The 26,937-nt window shown below is 37.1% G+C and overlaps 1 protein-coding gene across 1 annotated transcript in view; it reads right to left on the reverse strand.

The window, feature by feature from the left end:
- The window catches only part of NELL2 (neural EGFL like 2), a 145,889-nt gene that overhangs the window by 34,335 nt on the left and 84,617 nt on the right, over nucleotides 1-26,937 (reverse strand). Inside the window, exons 14-15 of the mRNA XM_032207525.1 lie at nucleotides 4,698-4,820; nucleotides 2,482-2,577 (exon numbers count right to left, since the gene is read on the reverse strand). Coding sequence (XP_032063416.1) covers nucleotides 2,482-2,577; nucleotides 4,698-4,820 — 219 coding nt within the window. The remainder of the gene's footprint in view (nucleotides 1-2,481; nucleotides 2,578-4,697; nucleotides 4,821-26,937) is intronic.

Raw genomic sequence — 26,937 nt, forward strand, 5'->3', positions numbered from 1 at the left:
TTATTGCTGCAGTGTGGATTCGATATCCTATTAATTGCTTCATGAGTTCAGCAGTTGATGATAATTTTTATAACACTACATGTTTTAGGTGAAAAATGCCAAGAATCTTCAATAAGCAGTTTTTAAATATGTGTGGCATAAACCAAAATAAGTAGTATGTGATTTAAAAATAGAGATGGCATCATTATATCAATCCTCCTCCCTACTTGTATGTGACTGCAACTAAAGATGTCTGCCTGAAAAAAAAAATTATAACACTTTTGGAGATAAAGTGACTGTTCAAAAAGGGAAGCTTCCAGCATAAATTATTCGTAGTGTGAACGTCTTGATCACTTCAAGCTTAACAAGAACTACCTTCATGAAACTCTGCCACATTCACTGGGAGTAAGTATGTGCTATCTGAAACTCAGGTTTTCCTTTATGGCTGCATGCTTCTAAGCACACAGTCTCAGAATGAACAAGGCATCTCTTCCACTTGTCACACTGAAGGTATTTCAGACTATGTATGTTTCAAAGCCACATGTAATTTGACTATAATCCCATTCCTGGACATTAATATCCAAATAAAGTGACCAGGCTTGTACCCTTTGGCTGACCACTTGCACAATTTATTTCACCAGTAAGAACAAATATGGTGCCCACTGGACCTCCACCAGGGGAGAGGGGCTTCTCTTTGTAAAATTGGCCTACAAAACTGGTTTGGTGCTACCAAACTGCCTCCAAATCATAGCAACAGTATCACTAGCTCTCATATATCAGGTCAAAACTAGCATACTAATCATATGTTAAATATTGAGATCAGGTGTTCAGAGCATACATGTATAGGACAATGCTTCTGGAGGCATTCTGCTATGCTGCCTGCCCTCCTGTAAGGTTGCTGTAGGGCAGGAAGGCCAGCAGTCTGGCTGCCCTTGAAGGGTAATCGAGCCTGACTGCACTGAAGGCGCAGAAGTTTCACTCTAGGCCAATATCTGAACTTTCTGATTTGGGAACAGACTGTACCTGGGCTCTCCTCTAAAGAAGGAATCAGAGACAGGACTTCCAGGCGACAATTCAGACAAGGAAGCTCACCCTTTGATAGTGGCTATTCATTTTGCCTGTACAGACTAAAACAAAGATGTTTCTAGTCTACATATTTCAGATAGATATAAAAAGCTGGAAAAGATGAATATGGGCCTTGAAATGATACACATTATGTTTAGTTGATATCAGCAGAATGCAGCAAGGAGCATGTGAGACAAATATTACTAAAACAAAGTAACTGTTTTAATACTTCAGCATTATCTTAGCACATAAACTGTTCCAAAGAAAACACAACAGTTACACTGAAGAGACCTTGACATCCTGCACTACGCTATTTTCAGTCTGTGAAAGACTGAGAAATACCTGAAATCTTGCCATTTTGACATTTTTCTAGAAATAGATCAACAGTCAGAATACTGATTTTCACACAGCACCCCTCTTGCGCTCTGTGGTAATATATGTCCAGCTACAGCAGAACGAAAACAATCTCATTTCTCACCTCTCAAATGGACCAGATAATACAGAATTCAGATCAGTCTGTGTTTTTCATTAAACTGGACATGTTTACAAGTCAGATGAAAGCAATACTTGCTCAAATGACCTCCTTTCCTCTGCTTGGAAGATTTATTGAAGGCAATATAGAATGGCAACAATAGTCAATCATAGGTGGCAGACTGCCCTTTTATTAGGCATACTGAAGCCAATTAATCTAAGCGAGCTTTCTCTCTTTACCTCCTGAGGGCACGTACTGTTAGAATGCGTTTTAAAATTCTGCAGCAATAAATAAAGGTGCTGAAACTATTCATTTGAACTTTGAGAAATTATTTACAGGGACTGGAGATACTAAGTATTAACACTGTACTCTGCTGGGCAAAGTGCCTCCTGCTGTAATTTGACTAGATCCAAGATTTAAAAAATAAAGCTCTAAAACAAGGTTTTATTTGTACAGCCATCCTCAGGGACAACAAGAAGAGAAAGGAATGCCTGCAAGAGGAGGTAAAAGCAGCAGGAAATCTGCCTTACAATGAGTAAAGAATGCTGAATTAATCAAAGTCTTCAAATAAGGTTGCAAGGGAAGGTGGGCTAGCAAAGGAGGGACACGTTTACAGCAGAGAAGTAATCAGTTATTGGGACTTAAATCAGAAATGTCAAATTATCTGCCATTTATAGGAGATAGCAAAGATCATTTGAGGTGAAAAGCAAGTCTATAATATTCTTATTAATTACGAAACATCAAAACCCAAGACATCTTAATTCATGTTCTCATTTTTGCAGTCCATGTGTTTCTAATTAGAACTGCTGTAATGAGTTCACTTGGGAGGCATATAGGAAAAGTGAGTAACTTTTGAGCAGCAGCTTCCTCTTTTAGGGCACACAGTTAAAACTCCCCTTCGTTCTTGGATTACCTCAAGCATCCTTCTTGCATTACCTTCACCATAAATTCAATAATAATCTTACCAGTTTCACAGCTGGGGCCAGTGAAGCCTTGTGGGCAAGCACACACATTGGAAGCAATACAGGCTCCTCCATTCCTGCACCCATCTTTGCAAAATGCTGAAATAATAAAAGCATAGAAATTAACAAAGCTACACTCAGTATCTATGCAGGTGTCCACAGGGCTCTGGCAGACAGACAAAATGCAGTCCCTACAGCACCCAGCACAGAGGCTTCTTTCTCCTAAGGACAGAGGTCACTAAGGGATGGTTTATAGCCCCCCTGCCTCACTGGCCAGATGGGCTGACAAGCTACAGAAGAAGATTAGTGTAAGTCATCTGAAGATAACAGCCCACATACATACTTCTTCCCATGCACTGGGAATCAGTGAAGGGCAGCATATTCCCTTGGAACAGACTTCGTAGGGCAGTGCTGTTCTTCTGTGCTTCCCAAGTAAATGCCTGAGCACAACAGGCACAAATGAGCACTAAATCAGCTGACTACCCTCTTCCTTGATTCAGAGACTAGATTGAAACAATAAAAATAGCAATTTCTCTCAAGAGATTGTGAAGAACTCAAAAACATTTACCATTTACAGTTTGAAGTCAATCCCTGGATTTGTTTGTTGGCACACTGCAATCTGAGAAGCTGTGCTCATGTATTTAGGCATTTCAGCTTTCTCCAGATTTAGTTATAAATATGTGCATGCATTAAAGAGACTCCTCTGCTCACAGAGAAATGCAACTAGTTCTGATGCAAACCACAGCAGCTGTTTAATTGCTGATTGTATCTGCAATACAGAATGAGCAATGCTCTGGTCACAAGAACCTGCAGAAAACTGAGGTGAGAGGAGGTGGACAACAATTATCACTAAGCTCTCCAAACTGTGGAAATCTGGGCACACTGTGCTTGCCTTCCATCTGTGACCAGCCACGGGATGAGGTCTTAAACCTCGTCTGAGAGTGGCCATAGGTGTTATGAATTTGAGCTTTCCAGTCTCAGTTCTGAGGCACCAGTCTCATGGTGTGAGACCCCAGCATTGGGACATCTAAGCCTCCTGGTGCAAATTACCCAGAGCAGCAAGCACAGCACATGAAAAGCTGCCAGACCCCCAGAGACAAGAAGCACGTCCAGCTCCCTCTGAAAGACACAACCTAGCATCCAAGCTAGGGTTACAGAGAATGGGATACATAGGCTGTGAGCCTTCTCTTGAATCCTGCTTTTAATAGCAAAAAGGAGGGGAAGGATGCACTTCTACAGTGGGGCCAGGTAGCCCCTGAAATATTAGATCTGCATTCAGTGCCAAAATAGGGTTACGCATCTTGTCTTTGTCACCTTTTTGTAAGCTGACAGACTTTCACCTGTGAGCTGCACAGGCTGAGCAGCGGCTGTGGGTTTGAACTTTCCCCAGCTAACTTGCTTTTCCAATTCCCCAGAGGAGGGAACACAGCACAAAAGGGTGCATTTGCTCTCTCTACCCATATGTTTCACTGGATGCAGGCGTGAAGGTGATTTACAAACTGCTCATTTATGTGAGGAATATTTAGAAGAGTCACACTGTGACTCAGGTGAAGGAAAAACTAGTGCTAAGATCATCAGTAGGCCTATCAATCAGATGGTTGCTTAGTCATGATAAAGCAGCAGCACAATTGCATCATTATCAATGTTAACTGAGGCCCCTTAGAGTCTGACACCTAAGACATCACGTGGATTAGTGCAATTTCAAGGAACACTGGGTATGCTGTTGCTGCAGTTAGACTACCTCTCATGTCTGGCCAATTCCTCTACAACTGCACTACTTTTCTTGTTGGGCATCCTGTGCTAGGAGTCTGAGGACTTCCAAGGATTTGGGTCCAAGTATCATCTCCTCTCACGTGAGATGCAACAGAAATAAAAGCAGCATTTCATCTCTGGAAAACCATTTTCCTAAAGCAGTAATATGACTTCTAATGTTTACCAGGGAGTGAGAGTGCTAGGAAACAGGGCACCACCTCATCTGTGGCAAAGGGTTTGTGCAAACATGTCTACCACTTTTCTCATTTGAAATAAAAAGACACAGCAAACCAAATAATTTTCACTTCACCCAAGCAATATATCAAGTGTGGACATTGTAGGTCTCAATGCCCAGCCTACCATTTTGTCTGTTTTCTTCAAGGTATACAAACAGATATGCATTAATCATGACAAAGCACCTCACCCAGTTCAAGGAAAGCTGAACCGCCAGGATTTCAGCAGCTTACCTTTACACACGGTACCATTTCCTGTGTAACCCAGCTTGCAGACACAGTTGTGCCCACCCACAGTGTTGAAACAGAGAGCATTTTCATCGCAGTTGTGCTGGTTTGTTATACATTCGTCATGCTCTGAAAAGTGAAACAAGAATGGGACACTTTTGAAGCTTCACACCACAAAAAAATGAAAGCCTTTTAGTAAGAGATTAACACAGTAGTAGTTAGTGATGACACAGCTATGTGCACATGTAACAATGGGATAAGCAGAGTACACAGTTTTAAGACATGCAACTACGCAAGGGCTGTGTTGGAGCATAACTCCACTTTCATTAATGGGAAGCAATCATCAATACATTTTCCATGTGGGCTACACGATTCTTGTAAATATTTGCCAAAGAGATGGCTAACATACTGCAAATCCATATGCTAGTTCTAATGTATAATTTATTCACACAGGCTTATCCTATGCAGGATTCATAGGGTTTCCTGCAGAAAGCTGACTAATGGTGTGTGTCACGTGCTCCAAGCTGCAAAAAATATGGTTAGCAGAAAGCTGGACTTCAAAATGTAGCCTTTTTTTTTCTTTTGCTTCAGTGCATTCAAAGCTCTTTATTTTGGATGAGCTAAGTAACCTAGGAACAAAGGTCTGACTGCTCCTTAGAGTAAGGAACTTTGGTCACAGTGTGCTCTGAGATAGAAATCCTCAGTCTGGTGACACTCTGGGAAAATATCCCTTTGGGGAATAAATTCAAAATATGGACAATATGATTTTGTGTAAACTTTAAATGTACCGTTTAGCCTGAAACAAACAAGTATTTGGCAAGCATTTCCACTGGTGAATGTTTTAATATCTTAGTTTGTGATTTGTTTTAAATGGAAAATGCAATTTCAAAATGAGGTGCTCTAAAGTGTCATTTCCATATGTCACATGAAATGTTCTAATATATTAAAAATGCATTTTCTTTTTTTAAATTAACAGCATTCATCTAAGCATAAATAACTTCAGACCCCCTGAAATTTTCTTTTCAGGAAAACTGTCTGTTTGGGGAACATACAGGTACGTAACTTGAGTCAGCACACATGGGCCAACTGCATGTGAGGTTTCCATAGCCATCTGTACAGGCTTTAGAAAAAAAATTTTAGTGCAGCTTATGGCAGTTCTGGATGTCTGACACAGGTCTTAAATCTGGAATTGGATGCTCTTTCTTCCCTAGTCTTGGCTGTTACACTGCTCTGAATCTTCCCCTTTATAAATAAAAGCTGAAGTCTGCACACACCCCACAGGGTTGTCAAGAAAATTAATTTGTTAACATTTGCAAATCACTATGGAAGAGTTCAGCTTGCTATTTCAATACTGGCCATAAACCACAGGAGTATAAAACTGGCAGAATGGCACATCCCTAGCTTATGACTAGATATAAATTGTCTTGTAGCAATGGCGAGTACCTGTTGTTTAAAAGAGGGAAAAATCACCAACATGAAAATATATTATTTTAAACACTGCACAGGTTTGTTGTGGTATTTTTGTTGTTTTGTGGTGGTTGTTGTTTGTGGGTTTTGTTTGTTTTGTTGTTGTTGTTCCATTTCTTTCTTTGTTTGCTTTGTTTTATTAAACCAACCTGTTCTCCCTCTTCTAGACAAGGTCTTGCACATCTCATACCGTCACCAACACTCTCATCAGCCCTCAGCATGGAGGCCCTGGCACTTACTAGGCCAAGTCCCTTACTGGATGCAGCCAAGCACAGGCTGCAGGCCTCTGCCCTGAAGCATGAGATTTAATTACTTTGCTCTCAGCATGAATATCTGAAACTGTTATTGTTCACCAAATGATCCGGCACCTCAAAATCCAGTTACAATATTTGACTCCAACCTCCTACCACACTAAAATCTCTCATGCTGGCTGAAGCAGTATGTATGCTAGATCAGGCTACAAAATAAAAGAAAGGGAAGTCATGACCATGCAAATGAGGTTAAAAGTGTTTTCTATACCATAATAATATTCTGGTTTTCTAAGTTTGTGTTAATATTATGATATTATTTAAATATGGTGTGCTATTTAATAACATGTATATGTATACAAATATATATCATTTTCTCATTTTTAAAGGTTTTATATACCATACAACAGGAAAATATGGAAATCTGAGAAACATTATGCACTCAGCAGGCCAAAATATCTTGCAAAGCCATTATTTTCAAATCTCAGGAGGCAGGGTACATACAGCAATACATCACACTGGTAAACTCAGCTCAAATCACTGCGTTTGGCAAATTAAATATCATGCTCAATGAGAAAGTGCTACCATCCACCCCATGCCTTGGGGATGCAGCAGCATCCCCAGCATGCACAACAGCTCTTTACTATGGGTAAGAGCTTATTAGAGAAAAGCAGCTGGAGGCAGACTGACACCCAGAGGAGCAGCTGTAAGGGCATACCCAAGCACAGCTCTGAAAGCCCACAAGAGACCCAAAGGCAGGGGGAAGCTGTGGCTGCCTTGCCAAGTGAACTTTCTGTCGGTGTTCCAGTACAGATATGGATAACTCCATCTTGCAGTGCTGGGGGTTTAAAGACCATTTGCACAGATGTATGACCTTTGTAGGAAAAAGAATACTCATCCTTAAATGCATCTTCCAAACATTTACTCTCCAGGCTAAGAAAACCTACTGAGTCTTTTAAGATGGACTTGCTTAAAGCATACATTACCAATGAAATTAATGGTCCATTAGCTAAATAAGAAAGCTTGGATTCAAAGATAACTTGCTTGGTTTCCTACTTTTGCTGTAAGAAACTCCAGTACTTCATATCCTCCTGTAAGAAAGCTTTTGTAGTATGTCTGCTGACATTTCAGGAAGAGGATCCGGTTCTCAGCCACAGAAATAGAAGTGTGGGCTCTTTTGATACAGTTTGGGTTATGTGTTCAATCTTGAGGTCTATTTTTCTTTTAAACAAAATACTAGCATTTAACAACAATAACAAAAAAAAAAGCGTGGCCCTGATAAATGATTTTTGGATTGAAGATTACATGTCACTAGTTAGGGGGAAAATGCCCCAGAGTAACAAGAAAATTTGTGATTCTATTAAAGGAAAAGACAGTTTAAAATTATATGAATAGAAAAAAAAAATCAGCAAAAAAGAATCAGGGTGTTCTACCTTCCACCTAGATGTTGGCTTGTGTTCGATAACACAGTTTAAACCATTTAAACATAGTACTTCTTCATATTCCTTCCATACTTCTTCATACTTGCTGAATATACATATATATTGAGTGGCACCTCAGAGAGCAATCAGGCTGCACTGCATGATTGTCTCTGATACGGACTGATGGTTAAAATACAGAGGAAAAATTCCTGCACATAGAGCTTCTTAAGACATTCACTCTTCTAATGTATGGCACACCATCCACAGCAGTTTTGACAAGACCATCAGAAACAGCTTTAGCCAGAATTCTCTATTAATAACAAGGTATGACTCTCCAGCTTTATTAAAAGTATAAATACTTGATTGTAATAAAAAGGGTGGTGCTCTGTTGATAATTCTTTATTAATTCATGTCCATCACTTTTTTTTTTTTTTTTTTTACTGAAACATCCAGGAAGTTATCTTAAATAGAGAGGACATTGAGGAAACTGAGTTCAGAAATTTCAAATGCCAATCCATGAACTGTAGAAGATAAAACTGTGCATTACAAAGAAGCTAAAAAACAATTCCTAAAATAATCATTTGAAGAGAACTGTGAATATGGATTCTTCTACTTTTTGAAGTTCAAAAATAAATAGAATCATTATTTGCATTATTTAGAAATGCCAGTATTGCCCAGATATATTTCTTATGCTCTAAGAAGAAGCAGTGAGGCCATTTATTTCAAGCATCTTTGGAAATTACGTGAAACACATTTAACAAATGTCCCGTACTTATTTCAGTGCACATCATAATGATGATGGAGACAGGACCGTATAAGAGTATTACAGAGGAAAGGAAATAAAAATTACTTTTCCAGAGAGATTTAAATGATCAACACACCCAAATTTACATAAACGTTCAATAAAGACCAAAAGCACTAGTTTCAGTGATTATTTCTAAAGCTGTATTATCTAATATATCCAAAATCCATTTTGTACTGGCTAGAAATCTATGCTCAACAGTGCTAAAATTCATAACATTTCTGTTCTGAGAATCAACTTAAGTTTTAAATGCAGTATTTATATTGACTAAATTATGTCTAAAATGAGCTCTTTCTAGATACAAAATATTTTTCAGCTCCATCATTTGTTATGCTCCACAGTAATAATAACAACACTAAGTGCACATGAAAGCTCCATTAAAAAAAAACATAGAATGTTCATTATGACACAGACAAGTTAGAGTTGCAAAATATATTTAACAATGTAATTAATTCAATTATGTGCATTTGACTGTGCATCAAACACGTTACACACACACACACGTACTATTATTTCACAATACTGTGTGGTTTGCTGTACAAAAACTTTATAAGATTATTGAGGGCGAATAACAGCATTCTCAGGAGATAGTACAGACCCATTAGACCTTATTAAGTACAACAGAGCAATGGCAACTAGAGGGGGTTCGTTTTACTAATTTTATTAGCCGTGCAGAGATTTTTGCAGAACTCAGTAAAAGTTAACACACTGTCTATGAGGTGTGTCATCTATCTCCTCCTCCTCTCATTTTCCTAGTGCTGTGTAACATCAGCCCCTATTCTTCCTACCGTGTATTTCATTATTAAAAATAAACAGAAGATCTATATAGCATTTCCCACTTGTGTACTGCAAGCCCCTACCAACTTTGCAATATTTATCTTGTGCATCCAAATTCTGCAAACATCTAAGAAAAAAAAAAAAAAAAAAAAAAAAAAAAAAAAAAAAAAAAACAAATATAAACCAATACAAAAGCAAAAACAAATTTTGACTGAGCTGCATCACGTACTTATGGGTAAAGAATATTATGCTGTCAGTTTTCCCAAACCATTCATTACTAACATTGGAAAGTAAGAGATCACTTTTGAGGCACAGAAGTGCATAAAATTTCTGAATTCTTGAGCTCCAGTTACATTTGTCACCTGTCTTACTCCCATTGATTCAGTATAAATCTATAGATAGACATGTGGTGACCAGCTAACAATCTGATGTGGCAGTGACAGTGACAAGAGATAAGAGATGCTTGAATTATCAACACTTAACACATTTAAATGCCCACTTACAGTTTATCTTAATTACAAGCTTCTTTTCCTCATATAGTTCATGTACAAGACAAAAATTAGTATTAATTATATAGGCAGTTTGGAAGACTTATTCCATTAAGATCATTAGAGAAATGACAGATGGTTAATTTCTTTAAAGAGTTCGTGTTAGATAGTTTAAACTCTAATTAGCAGGGTTACTTGTTTCCGTATATGCACACTATTTTCAAGGAGCAAATGCTGTAAAATTATTGATGACTATGCTACCATTTCTCTATATTTAAGTTACATTTTTGTATTGATACTACCCAATTCAAATATTCCCCAGTTCATTTTTCTGCACGTACTCCCTAATTCAAATGCAAAGTGGAATCCATGCTTTAACCACTCATGGTTGCCATCACAGTCTATACCCTTATTTAACACTGAAGTCATTAATCATTAATTAATGACCACCAGCAGCTGTCCTGTGTTCAAAGCTGAAGCTGGGGATATGAAAATCCAGGTCGCCCTACAATAGTCTATTCATTGCTAATCTTGTTAATTGATTGATTTTCACCTTCATCCACTCCCATATTTCCATCCTGTTCTTGGTCCTCATTTTCTAATTCTCTCTTCAGAAAGAAAACAGCTCTTTTTATAAACCTATATCAAGAACTTTCCTATTTTTTTCCCCCTCAATTATGTTTATAATAAAAATAGATCTGGGATGTGCATGTTCTATTTTCAAGGTCTGTTTAGAGACAATCCTGCTTTCTGAAATGCTGTTTCTGTCTGTAATTACTTAGTCCATTGTTGTTCTTCAGGGAGAACAGCTGCCATCATCTCATCCAGATGTCTACTTCTCTCTTTTATATATTAGCTTATTCACTTATTCTATATTTGGTGTTAAGATGATAAAAAGGGAAAGCAAGAAAACTATAACAAAAGCTTAGGAAGAAAGTCAAACTGAGGATACTGTCAAAATCCAGTGTTCCTTTTCTTATTCATTATAAGAAAGCTCTGGGACTGCATACTATTTATACAGTAAAGGGGAACCTATATTATTGGCCATTATTGGCAAAGGATTAAAAGTAGCTGCAAAACACTCGAAGAGAGGGCAAAAGCATGGGCCCACACTCCTTGCTTCTCTCTGTGAGGTGAGGAGTGCTTTGGAGAAAGCTCTGCGTATGCTGTACCTCTGAGGAGACTAGAGACAGGCAGGGATGGAACTGGCATTTTGGTGTTGCACATGTACAGCTTGAATTCTTTCAGTTTAAGCGAAGTCAGACCTTTCCTATTCCAGTTTAATAACCATAACTGTGGGACACCGATTTACCTAAAAACAGTTCTGCATCAAGGTCCCAAATACTGATGATTCTGGAGGCTTATCACAACTGAAAGGATTAGCCAAACTATACTGTGTTGCTGAATTTGTTTTGCACGCTCCTGTGACTGTGTGAATAATTTATTATATATTTAGCTACCATATTCTTAAAAAAAAAAAAAAAAAAAAAAAGAGAGAAATACTGCATATTTACATGCAAATATAACTTCAAAAAATATGTGACATTCTAATCCGAGTAAAAATTAGTTGTTTTTTTTTTTTTGAAAACATATTTTAAGACAAAATTCAATTTTATATATTATTTCACAACAGACTCATCTAGCAAAACTATTTCACACACCAAATCCTGCAAGAGGCATATATATGGGTTTTTTTATTCTTCCACTTGGACTTTAAGACTTTCTTCTTTACAGAATGTTATCAAATTGATCTTTGAATAAAATCTCTTCTTTAGATTTTGGTTATTCCTGTTCTGGGTATTCCTCCTAGACTGACAAAATGTTTTAACTCCAACAGCAATAAATGCTGTAACTCCAAACTCTGTAAGTCCAATAATATTTTTTATGGCTTTAAGAAGGGTATACATTTCCTCCAGAATTTAACTCGAAAAGCCCAACACACAGCTTGAACATTGACCAGTCCTTCCTTCCTATGATATCAGTTCATCACAAAATCAGTGCTAAAATCTCCTTGAACACAGGGAAGACAAAGATATTCTCAGTCCCAGCCACAATAGGTAAGCTGATGGCTAAAATACATATTTTCAGGCAGGACTACCATTACTTTCTCCACAGCTCTTGAACAAATTTTTTAAACCTTTTTTAAACCCACTTACGTTTCTTCGACCTCAGAATGTGTATTATAATCATGATTTCCAGTTTCATGGAACAAGATATATTTTTGCAAAATACCCACATTCTCATGGAGGGTTCTATTGTACAATTAATCAGTATTACTTCACATAACATCTTATAATTTTTTACACTTTTCAACCAGTCAGGCAGAGAAAATATATTGAAGAATATTTAGTATGACTGCTAAAGTAAAGTAAGCTTTAATTTATTTCCAGTTTCCTCAATGTCTGCCATTTTCTGTATTCTTCCTTGAACACAAAATTTTAAGGGAAGGATTTTCTAAAGCACTTAGCATAGGCCTGTTTCCCCTAAAGGAAAATCTGTAACTCCCACTGATTTCAATGGTAGGACTGTAATGCAAATGCAGAATAACTGAAAACCCCACTTTAAGAGATTTTAGTCTAGACATAAGGTCTGCGACCTTGTCAGAGACTTCTTTTTTTGCCTTAATTCAAACTGATCTCTTAATATATTGTCTCTTATCATTGACATTTAAAAATAAGGTTTCTATGTTTTAAAAGAGATTTCATCATTTAGTTTTTCTCTCTTTATTTATTTATTAGATGTGTTATTTGGTCCTAGGTAGTTGTTTGTTTGTTTGTTTTTGTGTTTGTTTTTTTTTTTTTAATTTCAACTTGTATTGTGCACTAAATCTCTCAGGTACTTATGATAAACTGATGCTTTCAAAATCTTCTATTATATTGTCAAAAGTGACAATGATAGTGAATTCTGCATCTACAGTAGTGCTCCCTATTTTATTGGTAGTAGAATAGCCAGACTGGAGCTGTAAATATCCTACTCAGACAAGTGAAAAATATTTATTTTACTTCTCTTAATGACAACACTTTTAATTTACTGTTTCCTTACTAAAAGTAAGGAATGTTATACAAGTCTGCCACAAGCAACAGATACTTGTATTGGATACTTGGCCTCCATCCTATACATATTTCTGCTACACAAAGAAAGCGGGAAGTGGCTGGCTCTCAGACTGCTGCTGAAACACATAACTTGCTACCTCTTCTCAGATTACTCTGGTTAACAATTCATTTCTACAATCAGAGGGCTCCATAGAAACACTTCTGAACAAAACATATTTTTTTTCAGCATGGAGACAACGGAAGGATGGATATACCACGGGACAGAAGAAAGGTGTCTAAAACCAATCAAGTACTGTCCAAAGTTGGTCTGATAAACTAAAACTTTAGTACAAACTCTCTGGAGACATCTACTCTTTTTGGGACATCACCATGATGTGAATTTGTCAACAGATTTTGCAGGGGGATCATAGGGAATTTACAGTTACAATATAGCTATTATTGTGGACAGTGCTTGTGAGGTGAAGAAAATGGAACACACTACAGTAGTGGATGAATTGCTGCTGTTGCATTGCTCCTGATTTATTTATTTTTTTCCTCAGGAATCTGGAGCAACTTATCTAACCATAAATATAAGGGAAAAAAAATGTGTTTGTTTTTTTTTTCCTGTCCTCTTATACAGCAGAGAGATTTCTTAATGCATGAGATACTTCACTTTATTTCCCTGGAGGTACTGTGGCACAAGCACTCGGATGACTCACTGGATGTCAAGCAGGACAGTGCTATTTTTGATAAGGTAACTGTAGTGTTTGTGGCTCTCAATGGGGAGAGTAAACCTTCCTTCAGTGTTGCTCACCTAATTGAGGAAAGGGTTCTCTACTTGAAAACAGGGACAAAAATGTGCTATAACAGTGGTATAGCAGAACGATACTGATGCTTTGCTCTCAGGTCAGCCTTGACACTGTCTCTAGTGATGCTCCTGATTTTCCCTAAGGCAGATCCTTCTTGGTAGTTTACAGAGATACACCAAAACAGCGTAACAAATGCATCATCACAACCACTGCACCTAAGTTGCTTTCCCTGGAAACAAATTGGTTGCTAGTGCCAACCAGCCTTACAGATCATTATTTCTGTATTTTTTTTTATATATTTATAAATATTTGCATAGGCACATGTTAACAAAATTTATGTATCTGAAAAATTCTGCCATCAAATCTGCTATCATATTTAAGAACACCATTAATTGCTTTAATAAGCAGAAACAAAATGACAATATACCTTCATTGCTGTTTAGGTCTAAAGTATCCAAAATATGAATTAAAAATCAAACCACAGAGTTAAGGAAAAAAGCAAGCCTTGACATGATATTTAATTTTCCTAATACTACAGTCATCCTACCTCCTTTACACATTTCCCATTTGAACAAGTTAGAATTAAAGTTGAGATTCTGTGAACAACTTCAAATTAATGTGAAACCCACTCCCTGAAAAGTGCACTAAGCTAATAGTACACCTTGGCTACTCATAGCAGACTGGAATGTGCAGACAAAAATCAACCACATTCTCTACTTACTTCCCAAACATTAAAATACTGTATACAGAAGTTAAGTTGAATTTTACATTTCCACCTTCAAAGAACTAGGAACAAAGTACTCAATTGTTCTACACCCCAAACTTATGCAAAACACTGAAAAATATTTAAAAGGTATTATTCTTGATGGACATCCTACCCTTTCAGAAATCAGTCCTCTTCTGAAAAGAACTGACCATTTTATGCCCACTCTGAAAAGTGTGAAGCGTTCTTTTTTTTTTTTTTTTTTCTAAATGCACTAACACTGAAAGATTCGATAGTTTTCCAAACCCCGAACATCAAAGTTAACACTGTGTGACAGCTGATATGTTCCAAAGTCATCATATTTAGTGGTCTGTAACAGGGTAAATGACACAATTACTTGCTGTAATTACCATTGCTGACAATATATTTTCCCTGATGATTGGTCTATGTGACTCAGAGCTGCTTATCTTTGTCAGTCCAGTCCAAATCTCCATTTCCATGTGACTTGGACATTAACTTAGCAGGTATTTACAAATTAGTTCCAATATCTGCAAAGACAGATATTTGGGATAGTATAAATTCATAATTTATTGCATGGTTAGGCAGTCCACCACTTTATAACATCATTTAAATTTGAAAATAAGCATGTATAATGAAATATGGTTTCCCATTTAAATCAAATGGTCATTTCTTTTATTAATATTTTGGAAGGGAAACATGCTGAAACAAGTAAACAAAACAAAGGAATAAAATGCCAATAAGTACATTGAGATTTTCACAAAACTCTCATTCCCAAAGTAAAGCATGAGTTTAAATTAAAAATAACAATAATAAATAAAATAAAATAAAATAAAATAAAATAAAATAAAATAAAATAAAATAAAATAAAATAAAATAAAATAAAATAAAATATTTAATTCTCATTGCCTTCCCACCTTCCCATAATGATTTTAAGGAATACCTACAGAAGACGTTGGCGACTTTTTACTTAAAACACTGTGAGTTACAGGCTTACCAAACTAGCTGACTGCAAGTGTTTCCATGGAATACCATACACTTTTAAAATATAAAATAGACACAATTCCCTTTTTTTGTTTGTTTGTTTGTTTATTTTCCTAATCATATTATGATGATGTGTAAAAATAATGGCATATAAGGACAGTAGGAAACAAAAGCAGGCTTTTTGAAATGGTTTGGAAGCTTGTCAGAAAAAAAAAAAAAATCTACTCCTACAAAAACTCCTACAAAATCTCCAGGTTGGACAGATTCCTATTTGATTGCTAAGCTTGTTGACAGAGCTCTCAGTTCTCAAGAGAAACATCAAGATTTTCAATATTTTTTTTTACTGATTTGATGGGGGATGGCAACAATTTTTGCACATCCATCTGAATAAATTGTATAGAGCACTGACTTCAGGAAAGCTGGTTAACATTTCTGAAATAATTTCTGGTTTAAGTTTTCTAGTTTTCCAGTTCATACTTAAAGATGCCTCAAAACCACTAGCATAATAATAATTAAAGAAAAAAAAAAAAAAAAAAAAGACATGATAAGAATAATTCTGTATATTGAGAATGCCCTCTGAAATAATATCAAGAACCTTTTAGAGATGCATTATTTTAAAAACAGTGCCTCACAATATGGATCTACAAAAAAAAAAAAAGTAAAATTTCACCCAAGAACCTTAGTATTATGTTGTACAGGAGCACAGCATAAACAGTGATGCTCCCTTTTGTATTAACATGGCTTTTCAAATTAATTGTAATGATTTGGCCAGTCTTCTTCAGGGCAGTGCCAGAGCAAAACCCTGAGGATGGGTCCCAATGTATTTTCTTAGTAAGTAGTATTTGTTCCTTCCTGTTGACCTACTCTTTCTGACTGCTGCGGGGAGGTCCTGCCATCACCTCTCTGCTCATTTGGGTGGACTGGCAAACACAGAGCAAATTCTGGAACTGAAACAAGCTTAGACAGAAAAAGAAGAGCAGAAAAAACACCAATTTAGCTTTCATGGTACGCCTTCGTGCAGGAACAGCTACCGTCTGGCTGCAAATTTCTACATGCAACAAAAGTAATATGCAGAACTAAAAATATAAGCCTTTCTTTGGGATTACACAGAAGAACACTGACACCAGATGAGTCAGTGAAGTGAATAAACCCAACATGTTTACTTTGTGCACCAAGACATTTCAGGGTTGATTTCATCATAATTCTGATTGCAAAGAAGGACTAGCAAGTACACAGCTCGTGCTGTGGTTGAGAAGTTTGTACCACATAGGCTTCTACTCAAGCACATAGCTGAAAGAACAAGAAAGGCTATTTCTAAATTCTTTTGGCTGTAGCAGTGAACTTCTAATCTGAAGAAGTTTGATGCAGCAAAGTAGATCTGTTCTTGTAAGTCAAAAATCATCAGTCTAAGAGACTGATAAAAGTGAGTATCATTGATAAAAAATTTATCCCAGCAACAAACTTAGGCAGGGTTTGTAACAGATGATGACAAATACTAAGTCACAGTGACTTCCAGTGTTGACTGATAGTATAAAACATGAGTTAAGGAAATGGTTTGCCATTTAGCATAGAGCAGACTGATCTTTGAAAGATTTCATGAAATAATATAGGACACATAAGTTGGAGTTGCTGACTACTGGATATGCCATTTAGCATGCAGTGAAAATTAAATTATAAAGAATTAAGTTTCCATTCTCACAGGTTATCTGAACAGAAATAATTCAGGGGTTCCTTCCTCTCCACATAAGAAGTTTCCATATTCTATTAAAAGAAAAAAAACTTTCAGATACTATATTAAAAAATAAAAAATGTTATGTCTCCTTTTATAAGTCTTGACAGACAATTACCCCCCTGCCTTTTCTAACAACTGTGTTACCTTAAGGTCAGAAATACTTTTCAACAATGGAAAGCCAACAGACCAACAGGTCCAGCAGTAGTCATTTACTGCCAGATGTGTCTAATACCCTCAAAACATGGTGTAATTTATATCATGGCCATAGTGTCTTTGATTTTTATTGTGAATTTGTAGAAAAATGCTGACATCAATATAGCATGACCACATAACCTTAAATAATTCCACTGTTCCTTTTTAAAAGCTGTCTTGCTTCATACAAGAGCTCCCATCTCTCACTGACCTTGGCTAGAGTTCCTCTGAGAGCAGGCTAAGCTCTCCCAGCATGAGATGATCACCAGCTGGCTCAGACATGATAGATATGAGCTATCTAACTTCCTTGACTTATGCCTCACTCCTTGAGACAGCAGCAGGTTCCCATCTCCTGAGACAAAAAGATCTTTGCAACTTCAAAGGAACTACCCTCAAGGTTACCTACCATGTTCCTTTATCTTTGCAGTTCCCTTATCTTTCACAGTCTGTGATCATCCATAGAAAGATGGATAATTTCTGTAAAAGAATTAATCATCCAATACTGAAAATCACACATTCATGTATTTGTCAAGTGAATACATTTGCTTTTTATCAACCCACACTGTATTCTACCAAAGACCCTTTAAAATGTGTTGGGTTTTGATCAGCAAAGAAATCAATCCTGCTGTAATCGCACAGCCAGATTAACAGTTGTTATGAACTGGATTGGTAACCAGGAGGAAATGGGGCTCTTCTCTTTAAAAAAAAAAAAAAAAAAAAAAAAACTTCTTAAAAAAATAAATAAATAAATAAAAGTCTGGTTCCAGATTAAAACAGCCTCTAAACTAAGTTGTCAATGATAACTTGATCCAATCCAAATAAAGCATAAGTGAGTTCCTTTGTATATGATACAGCAGATATATAAAAATTACTTGTGTTGTTATCTAAGTAATGCAGTAGCATAGCAACAAGCTCTGTCTGAATGATCATTCCTCTATTAGCTTTGTGAGTTATCTTACAGCTAGAAAGCGGATATTGTACAACACAGGAGAGAATTTATCCTGAAAGAGGATTGAGAGGCTGAGGATTGTAGGCTGACATGCTATAAAGCAGAATGTAAACTGTGCCAAGTAAAGGAAATCAGAATCAAATGGGTTTTGAGTTGGAACTGCCTTGTGCTTACAAGCTAGCAGCCAGGACATTTATTACTAACAGCAACCATGACAGTATAGCTAGACACCATCACCGCAGTGGGTTTTGGATTACACTGTTTGATAATGCATGTGTGTTCATGCTTCTTTTATTCATATAATTGGGAGATAGGTGCGTGTGTGGTGGGAAAATCGCCGAAATCGGAGATAGAAGAGACAGATGGTTCATCTTGCCCACATCATTATAAATCCAGAGCTCCTAATCACATTTTCTCTGGTGGTTTGCTGACTAAAACATTTCCTTACTCAAGCCACTGAATGTCACTACATTGATGTTATAACAAGCCCCTGTCAGTATTATTGCTCTATCCCTTGCATCGTACTGTATAATTATTCTCAGCCTTGACTTAAGTAGAGTCAGCGAACTCAGCTGTAGTGCTGGAGAACTTGAGGAAAACTTGAAATATTGCTGTTTGTATCAAAATGAGTCAAGGGAAAAAAAACAAGAAGAAATTACCTTTTAATTTCACAATGCCTTATATTACTATATTTTCAAATAAAAATGTTGGTATGCTATATTATTAATCTGAGGTCACAGATTTTTTCTGAAGCTTCTTCGCAGCAGTGAGAGGTAAAGTGTATACAGCAGTGCTGAATAAAGTTGCATCTTGTAGGCGTATTTAGTCGCTTATTAAAACGTGGCCTCATTTACTGATGTATTAAGCACTATCAGCTCTCATTATCTCTGCGATGACTTGTGGATGCTCTTGTGTGTCTGAAAAAATAGGTCAATTTTATACTGTTAATTAACAAGAGATGAGTGTGCAGCTTTAAACACAGAAGCTGGATGACTTAATTCAAGTCTGGATTACATCAGTCTTATAGTTGCATTCATCCCTGGCAATTATACCAATCTTAGAAGAAGGAGTTGCAGGTGCTAAAACATAGCCCACATTCCTCATATGTAAACTAGATTTTATTTTTCATTGTAACTAAGGAGAGGCATTCCTTTCAGTCTCCCAGAACTGATTTGTGGTTACGGAAATGTACAGCTAGAACAAAAATAACTAAAAATACATGATATTGTAAAATACCCACGCTTCACAACTAATTGGAGTTTATCTTCTACCAACACATACTGTTACAAATCCATTTCCAGCCACACAACAGAATCCTTTGTGGACATTTTCATTAATATCTGGAAGAAAAGTTTTGGCAGTCCAACAAAACATTTTCTCAAGTATCCCTGCATTGCTTCTGCTGTATAATGCAGGAAAAGGTGTGATTTCTCTCACTGTTGATGTCCCAAGCAATCGATGGAGGCAGATGCAAGTTTATGAGCTTCAGTTTCTAGATTCCAAGAGGAATCATTTATCTGAAGTGTGTCAGAGTACCAAGGTAAAAAAAATAAATAAATAAAAATAGCACGTGACTGTATTTGCCCCTCAGAAAAAGCTGTATTTTGCAAGAAGCAGAAACTGAGCAGACAGCCAAACCTCTACCAATTTAGGAATCTGAATGATAGTGTTTGACCTGAGTTATTTCAACCAAATCACAGGCCCCTGTTGGTTTTAACAGAGGGAGTTATCACACTCAAGTGATAATGATGGATACCATCATTATATCATATCACCTATCTCCATTTTCTCATAAGTGTTTTCAGAAGACTTACATTGTAACAAAACATTAATGCAAAAAAAGAAAGCAAGACACAACCTTTGTACGCTATACAAAAAAAAAAAAAAAAAAAAGTCTTGTTTATTTCCTGCCTAAAAGGATATTGAAAACTGGGCATTTGCACATATAAAGCACATTTTGTATGAGAAGTACAAAACTAATACAGAGATTTCAAAAAAGAAAGGTAGAAGAGAAGCCTCTAAAGGTAACTCCCATTTCTGCTGAGGACTATAACTGTATCTTTAATACTTGTGTTCAAAAGCTGTGGAAGAAGTTTGGCAGTTCTGAAAGAAAACATCTCCCACCTGCTGGAGATCATCATTAGCTTGTATCACTGCTTAGCAAAATAATAAACCAACAGGTATCTTTCCTAAGTGGGGACATCACCAGAGCTGCTGTGTAACCTACAGAAAATCTCTCCCTCTCCAAAGCAGGCAGCGTCAATCTCTGGGAGCAGTAAGGACTATGTCTCCTTACCAACCTTACTAATGAAACACAACCGTGCATCAAAAACATTCCTAGTGACATAAAATATTAACTTCCCTACAACTTCAAAAGACTATCCACTGGCATTGACTGTAAGCCAGGCAAATACACTGTTTTTTATAAGACACAGCTATCTACAAGAATGGATCCAAACAGGAGGGCTTAGGAGGGGCACAGGTTTTATTACTGCAGGCAAAGCAAATGTAAAATAAATCACAACAGTGTGGCCAGTCAGAAAGCTGGAGTGACAAAACAGTAATGGCTGCATGGGGAAAAATAGTGTGAAATAGGTGAGATAGTATTAGATGCATGAGCACTGAGCAGGCTAAACGTGACAGTCCCTTGTCTATACATTATGACCCGGTGCCTTTTCTTCGAAGACATCTCACAGTATCATTAAAGAGCAGAGTACGTGGGTGAGATATAACAACTAACGTGGAAAAATGATGCACAGTGGTACAGGCCCTTCCCTCCCACTTTCCCCTTCATTATGGACACCCCTCAAGTAATCATTTGTTAGTATTATCATTACCAGAATTCCTACTTTTTGCACATCATTATGCAGCTAAATGTGTAGCTTTCTCCTTAAACTTTTCCCATATGTCAAGTCAATCTCCTCAGACCCTTAATTATTTTAATGTTGTTCTTGGAATTTCTTCCAATTTGTAACAGATTTGTGCTGCCAGTATTCCAAAGAATTAACATTTCAGGTGTCACTCAACTTGCTACCACCATGCTTCCTGGCAATTTATGCAATTATTAAGTTTCATTTTACAGAGAGAGGCTACTGGAAAAAAAAAATAAAAAAATAAAAAAAAAATGCTGCTGAATGCATTAACAGCACTTTGTGAAAAAAAAAAAAAATGTTAGATAAAGCTCTGAGAGACATAAATGACTTAAGTATGCTGGGGAGGGGGAGAAGCTCAGCTAGCAAGGTCCAGTACATGTCCATTGCTTCTAGTAGACCCTCTGTCATTTATCACCTTACCCAGACTGCACAAACAGAGATATTTATTGAAGATACAGATTTACGATCTTCATGTCTCTGGCCTGAAATCCACAGGGAGCCCTAATACCTCCCTCACTGGTAGCTCTAAGCTCAAGGCACAGGGCAGCCCTCGAGGTTTCTCTTGGAGAGCAGCCCCGAGCTGCACCCCTTCCACTGGAATCACTTCCCCACTTTCCAGCCAGCATGAAAAGGAGGGAGAAAAAAGAGAGTAGGTGGCCCATGAAACTGCACAGAAATGAGGCTTTAAAAATTGTCTCGAGCTTGGAAAATCCCTTCTCTGGGCCATGGGATGCATCTTTCTCTGCCTCAGTATGATCTAAGGAGGATGCTGCACTAAATCCCACAGAGTGTTCTTTCTTCTGCTCCATTTTGATGTGTTATTTAGGGGGAGTGGTCCCAAGGCACTTTAGTTTCTTTAAGAAACTAAAGACTTCTGTTGGGACAAAATATGATTAATCATCCCCTGTGGACAGCATGTGAACTCCTCACTGTCAGAAACAAAGTGTGAAAAAAAGAGAGTTTTCATCTCTGATTTCCTAACTTCTCCCTATTCTATTCTATTATTCTATTAATAATAATATATTAAAAAAAAAATGCAGGAAAGGTTACATATTATGCTGCTCAGAGCTCTGCTACCAGGTGCAGATTATACTGCAATCTGAAACACTGCCGGTGGCAATGGCTGCATCCTTATTTCTAGAAGGAAAACTTTATTTTCTGCAGCCAAGAAAACAGCCTGTGCCTTTTCATAATCCCAGACAGAGTAAGGATGTAAGTATTACTATTCCAGAAAAATATGATGGTATTTAGATTTCATCATCTACAACAGTGATGGTGCCACATACTGCTACACATACAAAACTATCCCAGCAGAGAGTCATGCCATTTTCTGCCTGCCTTTCCCCAGTGCAACACCATAACACTTCAGGTCCTGTGAAGCAAAGTGGATGGGGAATGAGGCAATATGAAAGTAAAGAAAGCATGGTAGCTCGGGGTATATTTTTTATGCCTTTATGCAGTTTGTGCACCCATTTGGCATATGGGTGCAGCTTAGGAGTCATCTCCCCTTCTCATAGCTATGATTGATTTCTGACCATAAAATCAGTCATGAACAACAGATTTCTGTGTAAATATGGTTGTGACTAACACAATCTAACCCTGCAAAATTTGCTTCCAAGATGAATACAAATAACAAAATCTGAAATTGATGTCTTCATTACATCCTTTGTTGTGAAAATCAAAATGTAATTCAGATCTATTGTAAAACTTGCAATAAACATGCCATGAAGAAAGAGACTAGAGCTGCTTTGGAAATAACTATTTGCTGTCTAAATCAGTCTTTTGTGCAGAGAGTTCTGTCAGAGGTAGATACTGCAGATTTCTTTTCAAATGTCTCATGCAGGAGAAAAATCATTAAATGCCACTGATTTTATGTCTCTCTTCTATTTTGATCAATGACTGGCAAATTACATATGTGCATGTGTGTATCAGAATGAAAAAATAGGACACCACGTTAGTCTGCTAGCAAACTGCATGGGCACCATTCACATTATAAACTGCCTAATCAAGGTTCATCTATAATTTTTCAACATCTCCTTTCTGTGCTTCAGCTATCCTGTGCAAACAATGACATATTAATGCCAAGCTGCAGAACATTTTCTTCCTACTTAGTAATATTCCCAAGGATGTGCTAGCATATCTTTTAGCCCAGCTTGCAGCAAGTCAGCTATTTCATACACAGCTACAGTTCCACAACTGGATTTGATTACACAGCATTACAAGGAACAGTGTGACCTGAAATATATTTCAAAAATTTAACATTTAGTAACACACAGAGCCAGATGTCATTTGTTTGCCCTATTCTTATTATTCCTGAACTGGATTAAAAATCTGCCTCTTCAGTTTCATCAATTTTTCAGTCAAGAAGTTAAACCCAGAATTTCCAACAAGGCAAACAGGTACTTGCAAAAAACTTAAAATTCTGTGGAAGAAAAAAGATGTCTGAATGACTAAATTTAGTTGCACACATTGGCAAAAGCCGAAGTGTATCAGACCCTCTGTACACAAGCACTGTTACATGTACATTTGAACAGAATTGCATACTGTCCAACCACACCAACTTCAGTCCTGGAGCATGGGCTCTTGGTAGTTTTTGTAGTATGCTTGCAGTACCAAGGTGCCCCTAAGATTCTCAGGATTGCCTTTGCAAACAAGAGATGTCTGTAAGGCATCTACTTTATGGTTCTCACAAGTAGCTGGCAACACACATCATTATAATAACCTTCCACAGCAGTTGATAGTTGATGCTATCAAAGCTGAAGCTTTCAGCTATCTCAAGGAAAAACGGAAGGAGCAGTGCAGAAGTTATATCCTACAATACTCACCTTCTGCATGAATTACATAAACAGAGACTACCTGATGGCATGAAAATGAAGATATTTTACATATTAGTGTTTGAATTTGTTTCGAAATACCATTCCTTTACCACTTTTCTTTTTTGCCAGATGTAAACATCAGGCGTTTGTATAAACTATGGAATACATCAGCTATTTAGTGCAGCTTCCACAATAACCTGATTATTAGAATAAAAAAAAAAAATATATGAAAAACCTAGGAAAATCTCTTAAGGATAGTGCACAGCCCCCCCCCCCCCCCCCCCCCCCTTTTTTTTTTTCCAGGTTGCCTGGAAATTGGTTATCTAAACAAAACCTATTTGGAAAATGCTTTTCTTTCTCAAGTCCTAAATGTCATTTGTTTAGTTGGATGATATTATGGCTCCACTTAAATTATAAATGAAAACAAACAAACAAGTGGGAAAAAAGTAAAGTATAATGAGATTTTCTTTAAAGCATTTGCTTTAAAATACCACAATATTTTGCAAGAGAAAACACTGGTTATGAAAAGTCATTTATACCCAAACAGTTATACCCGGACCAAAGTTTTTGTCAAATTTTTCTGACAGCAAAACACTACTATTATCACCATCAAATCCTTCCCATTATTATTTTGCACTGATTTATTAACATGCAGTGTCCTGTAAATGCACTCAGTGTTTTTGCTATAAGAGTTTTTGCTGGTTCTCATAACACAGTCAGTGTCTTCAGGAAAGACAATTTTAAGCAAACTGGTAATTTAAGACTTTTACAGACTCCATGTCAAAGCCACAGCAGCATACCTTCACTACTTTTGTTCACTTTACCTCAGATTTATATTTGGGCAAATGGGTGCATATGAAAGTCTCATAAATCAGGAGCTTTGATAGGTGGCAAAACCATTAAAGAGAAAAGAATATGCTGACAGGTGGAAAAACTATAGAGATCTTGTGCAAATACATACGCTTGCAATTTGCTTTAATACAGTGCTGTAATGTAAATGCTCTCAGTGTCACTCATATAGACTCAAACAAGTACAGAATGCCATTTACTGATCAAGCCAAATGACTTTAAAAGTCTCCTGGTTTTCACTAACTTTTTTAAAACAATTGACCTTCCACTCTCTAGTCATTTGGTGGATATGTCATTCAAGTCTCATAACTCTACCTAATTCACTAAGTGGCTAACATCTCCACTGGAGGTGCTTGCCATAATTGTGGAACCAGAAGGAAATACATTTGTTTTGACATATAGACTTAATTATGTTAGGTTGCCATTAGTGGAAATTCCACCACTCAGTAGTCATTGCATCCTCATAGTTGCCTCTCAGTATCCAAAATCTACTCTAATTTAACTACAGGAAAACTCTAGTTTCTGCATCACAGTGAGTGGCATTGCTCAGACATACACAAAGTCACTGCACAACTTAAGCTTCATCTGGCTTAGAGAGCCTTAAGGTTTGAAATTTTACAAATCTATTTCACCTACTACTTCACTTCCTTTTGCATTAGCTTTTCCCTGCATGGTCAGGGAAAAGGTGAAAGAGAAATCATTCATCTTGTCATTCATGAGGCTGATTCCAGTAGAAATTGTTAATTACAAATGAGGAGCCAAACTTAATTTGGAATGGGAGATCTGTAATGGATTTCTAGCAAGTTTTACCAGTTGGATTGTCCAGAGCTTCTGGACTACACTGAATTTCATGACAGCCCATTTCAGCAAATAAGAGGAATGCAGCATGCAGAACATTGAGAAAGACCTTTACTGTATTTATAGGTACCAAATGCCCTGGTGAACTTCTTTAGGATGGTTCACCATTTGTACAGTTCTATGAGAATGGCAAATTAGGGGTAAAAAAAATGGAAAAAATATCATGGTGATTTCATTAAACTCAGTCCTATGATAATCTGAATATTCCCATTCAACAAGTGGTGAAACAATTGTTTTACTCAACTGAGAGTGTGGAAAACATGAGGGAGTGACCAGAAACACTGGCTGTTTCAGGAAAGACATGCTGCAAGCAGCCTATACCTTGATCACTCAAGAACAGGGCTTAATTAAGTAAAAATAATGCTTACCGGTGTACGTAAGAGCAATGCCAAGTACAGGTAGCACAGTCTGCACAAAAATAACACATATATGATTTCAAATCTATGTCCCTGTGTACTGTGCATGCCTGGGCAAACCAGTTACGCTAGATTATGAGGAAGCTGTTTCTGTACCAAAACATACCACTGATGCCAATCGTGACAAAACAGAAAGGACAGGATTAAATAAAATTAAAAATGAATTTCACACTGCTGGCACCATCGTTCTGAATAGTCTCATACACTTTTATAGATCATGTTGGTGTTAGTTACAAAACATGAGCTCCAAGAAAGTTTTACTGAACAAATATAACCTTTTATAAAAAGAGATGATGCATTCCCCTGTGCACACAAAATAGCAGTACTGTTTTGTTCACACACATTTTTCTTCACTGAGAGAACGTGCCACATCTTTGAATCATATTTGCTTTATCTGCCTAGTAGGAAAAAAACATTCCTCCCAGGGACAATTACAGTCAGACTGGTTCTGATACAGAACACTATTTTAAACGTTCCATTTTCATTCCATAACCCTAAAGTACCTTGAAATTAAAGGAGACTAGAACAACAGAAAGCCACTGTGAACCCAGCACTCCCACTGGAGCTTCCAATGCCAGCAGAAGAGGAAGGGAGGATGCAGAGGTAAGACAGATGGTGTGGTCCAGCAGCACAAAGCAGGCTGAGCCTTTGCTCTCTGAACACAAAGCATTCAACTGGGGAGCCTCCCTGATGCCAGGGCATTTAAAACAAGTGAACACCCATATCTAATATCATATTTAACTCCATCAGAAGTTTGTAGAAGTGTCATTAGACTCCAAGTGGAGTTGTACTGGTATGCCATGTGGAAACCA

The sequence above is a fragment of the Aythya fuligula genome, chromosome 1 (assembly GCF_009819795.1).
Source record: "Aythya fuligula isolate bAytFul2 chromosome 1, bAytFul2.pri, whole genome shotgun sequence".
NCBI classification, from domain to species: Eukaryota; Metazoa; Chordata; class Aves; order Anseriformes; family Anatidae; genus Aythya; species Aythya fuligula.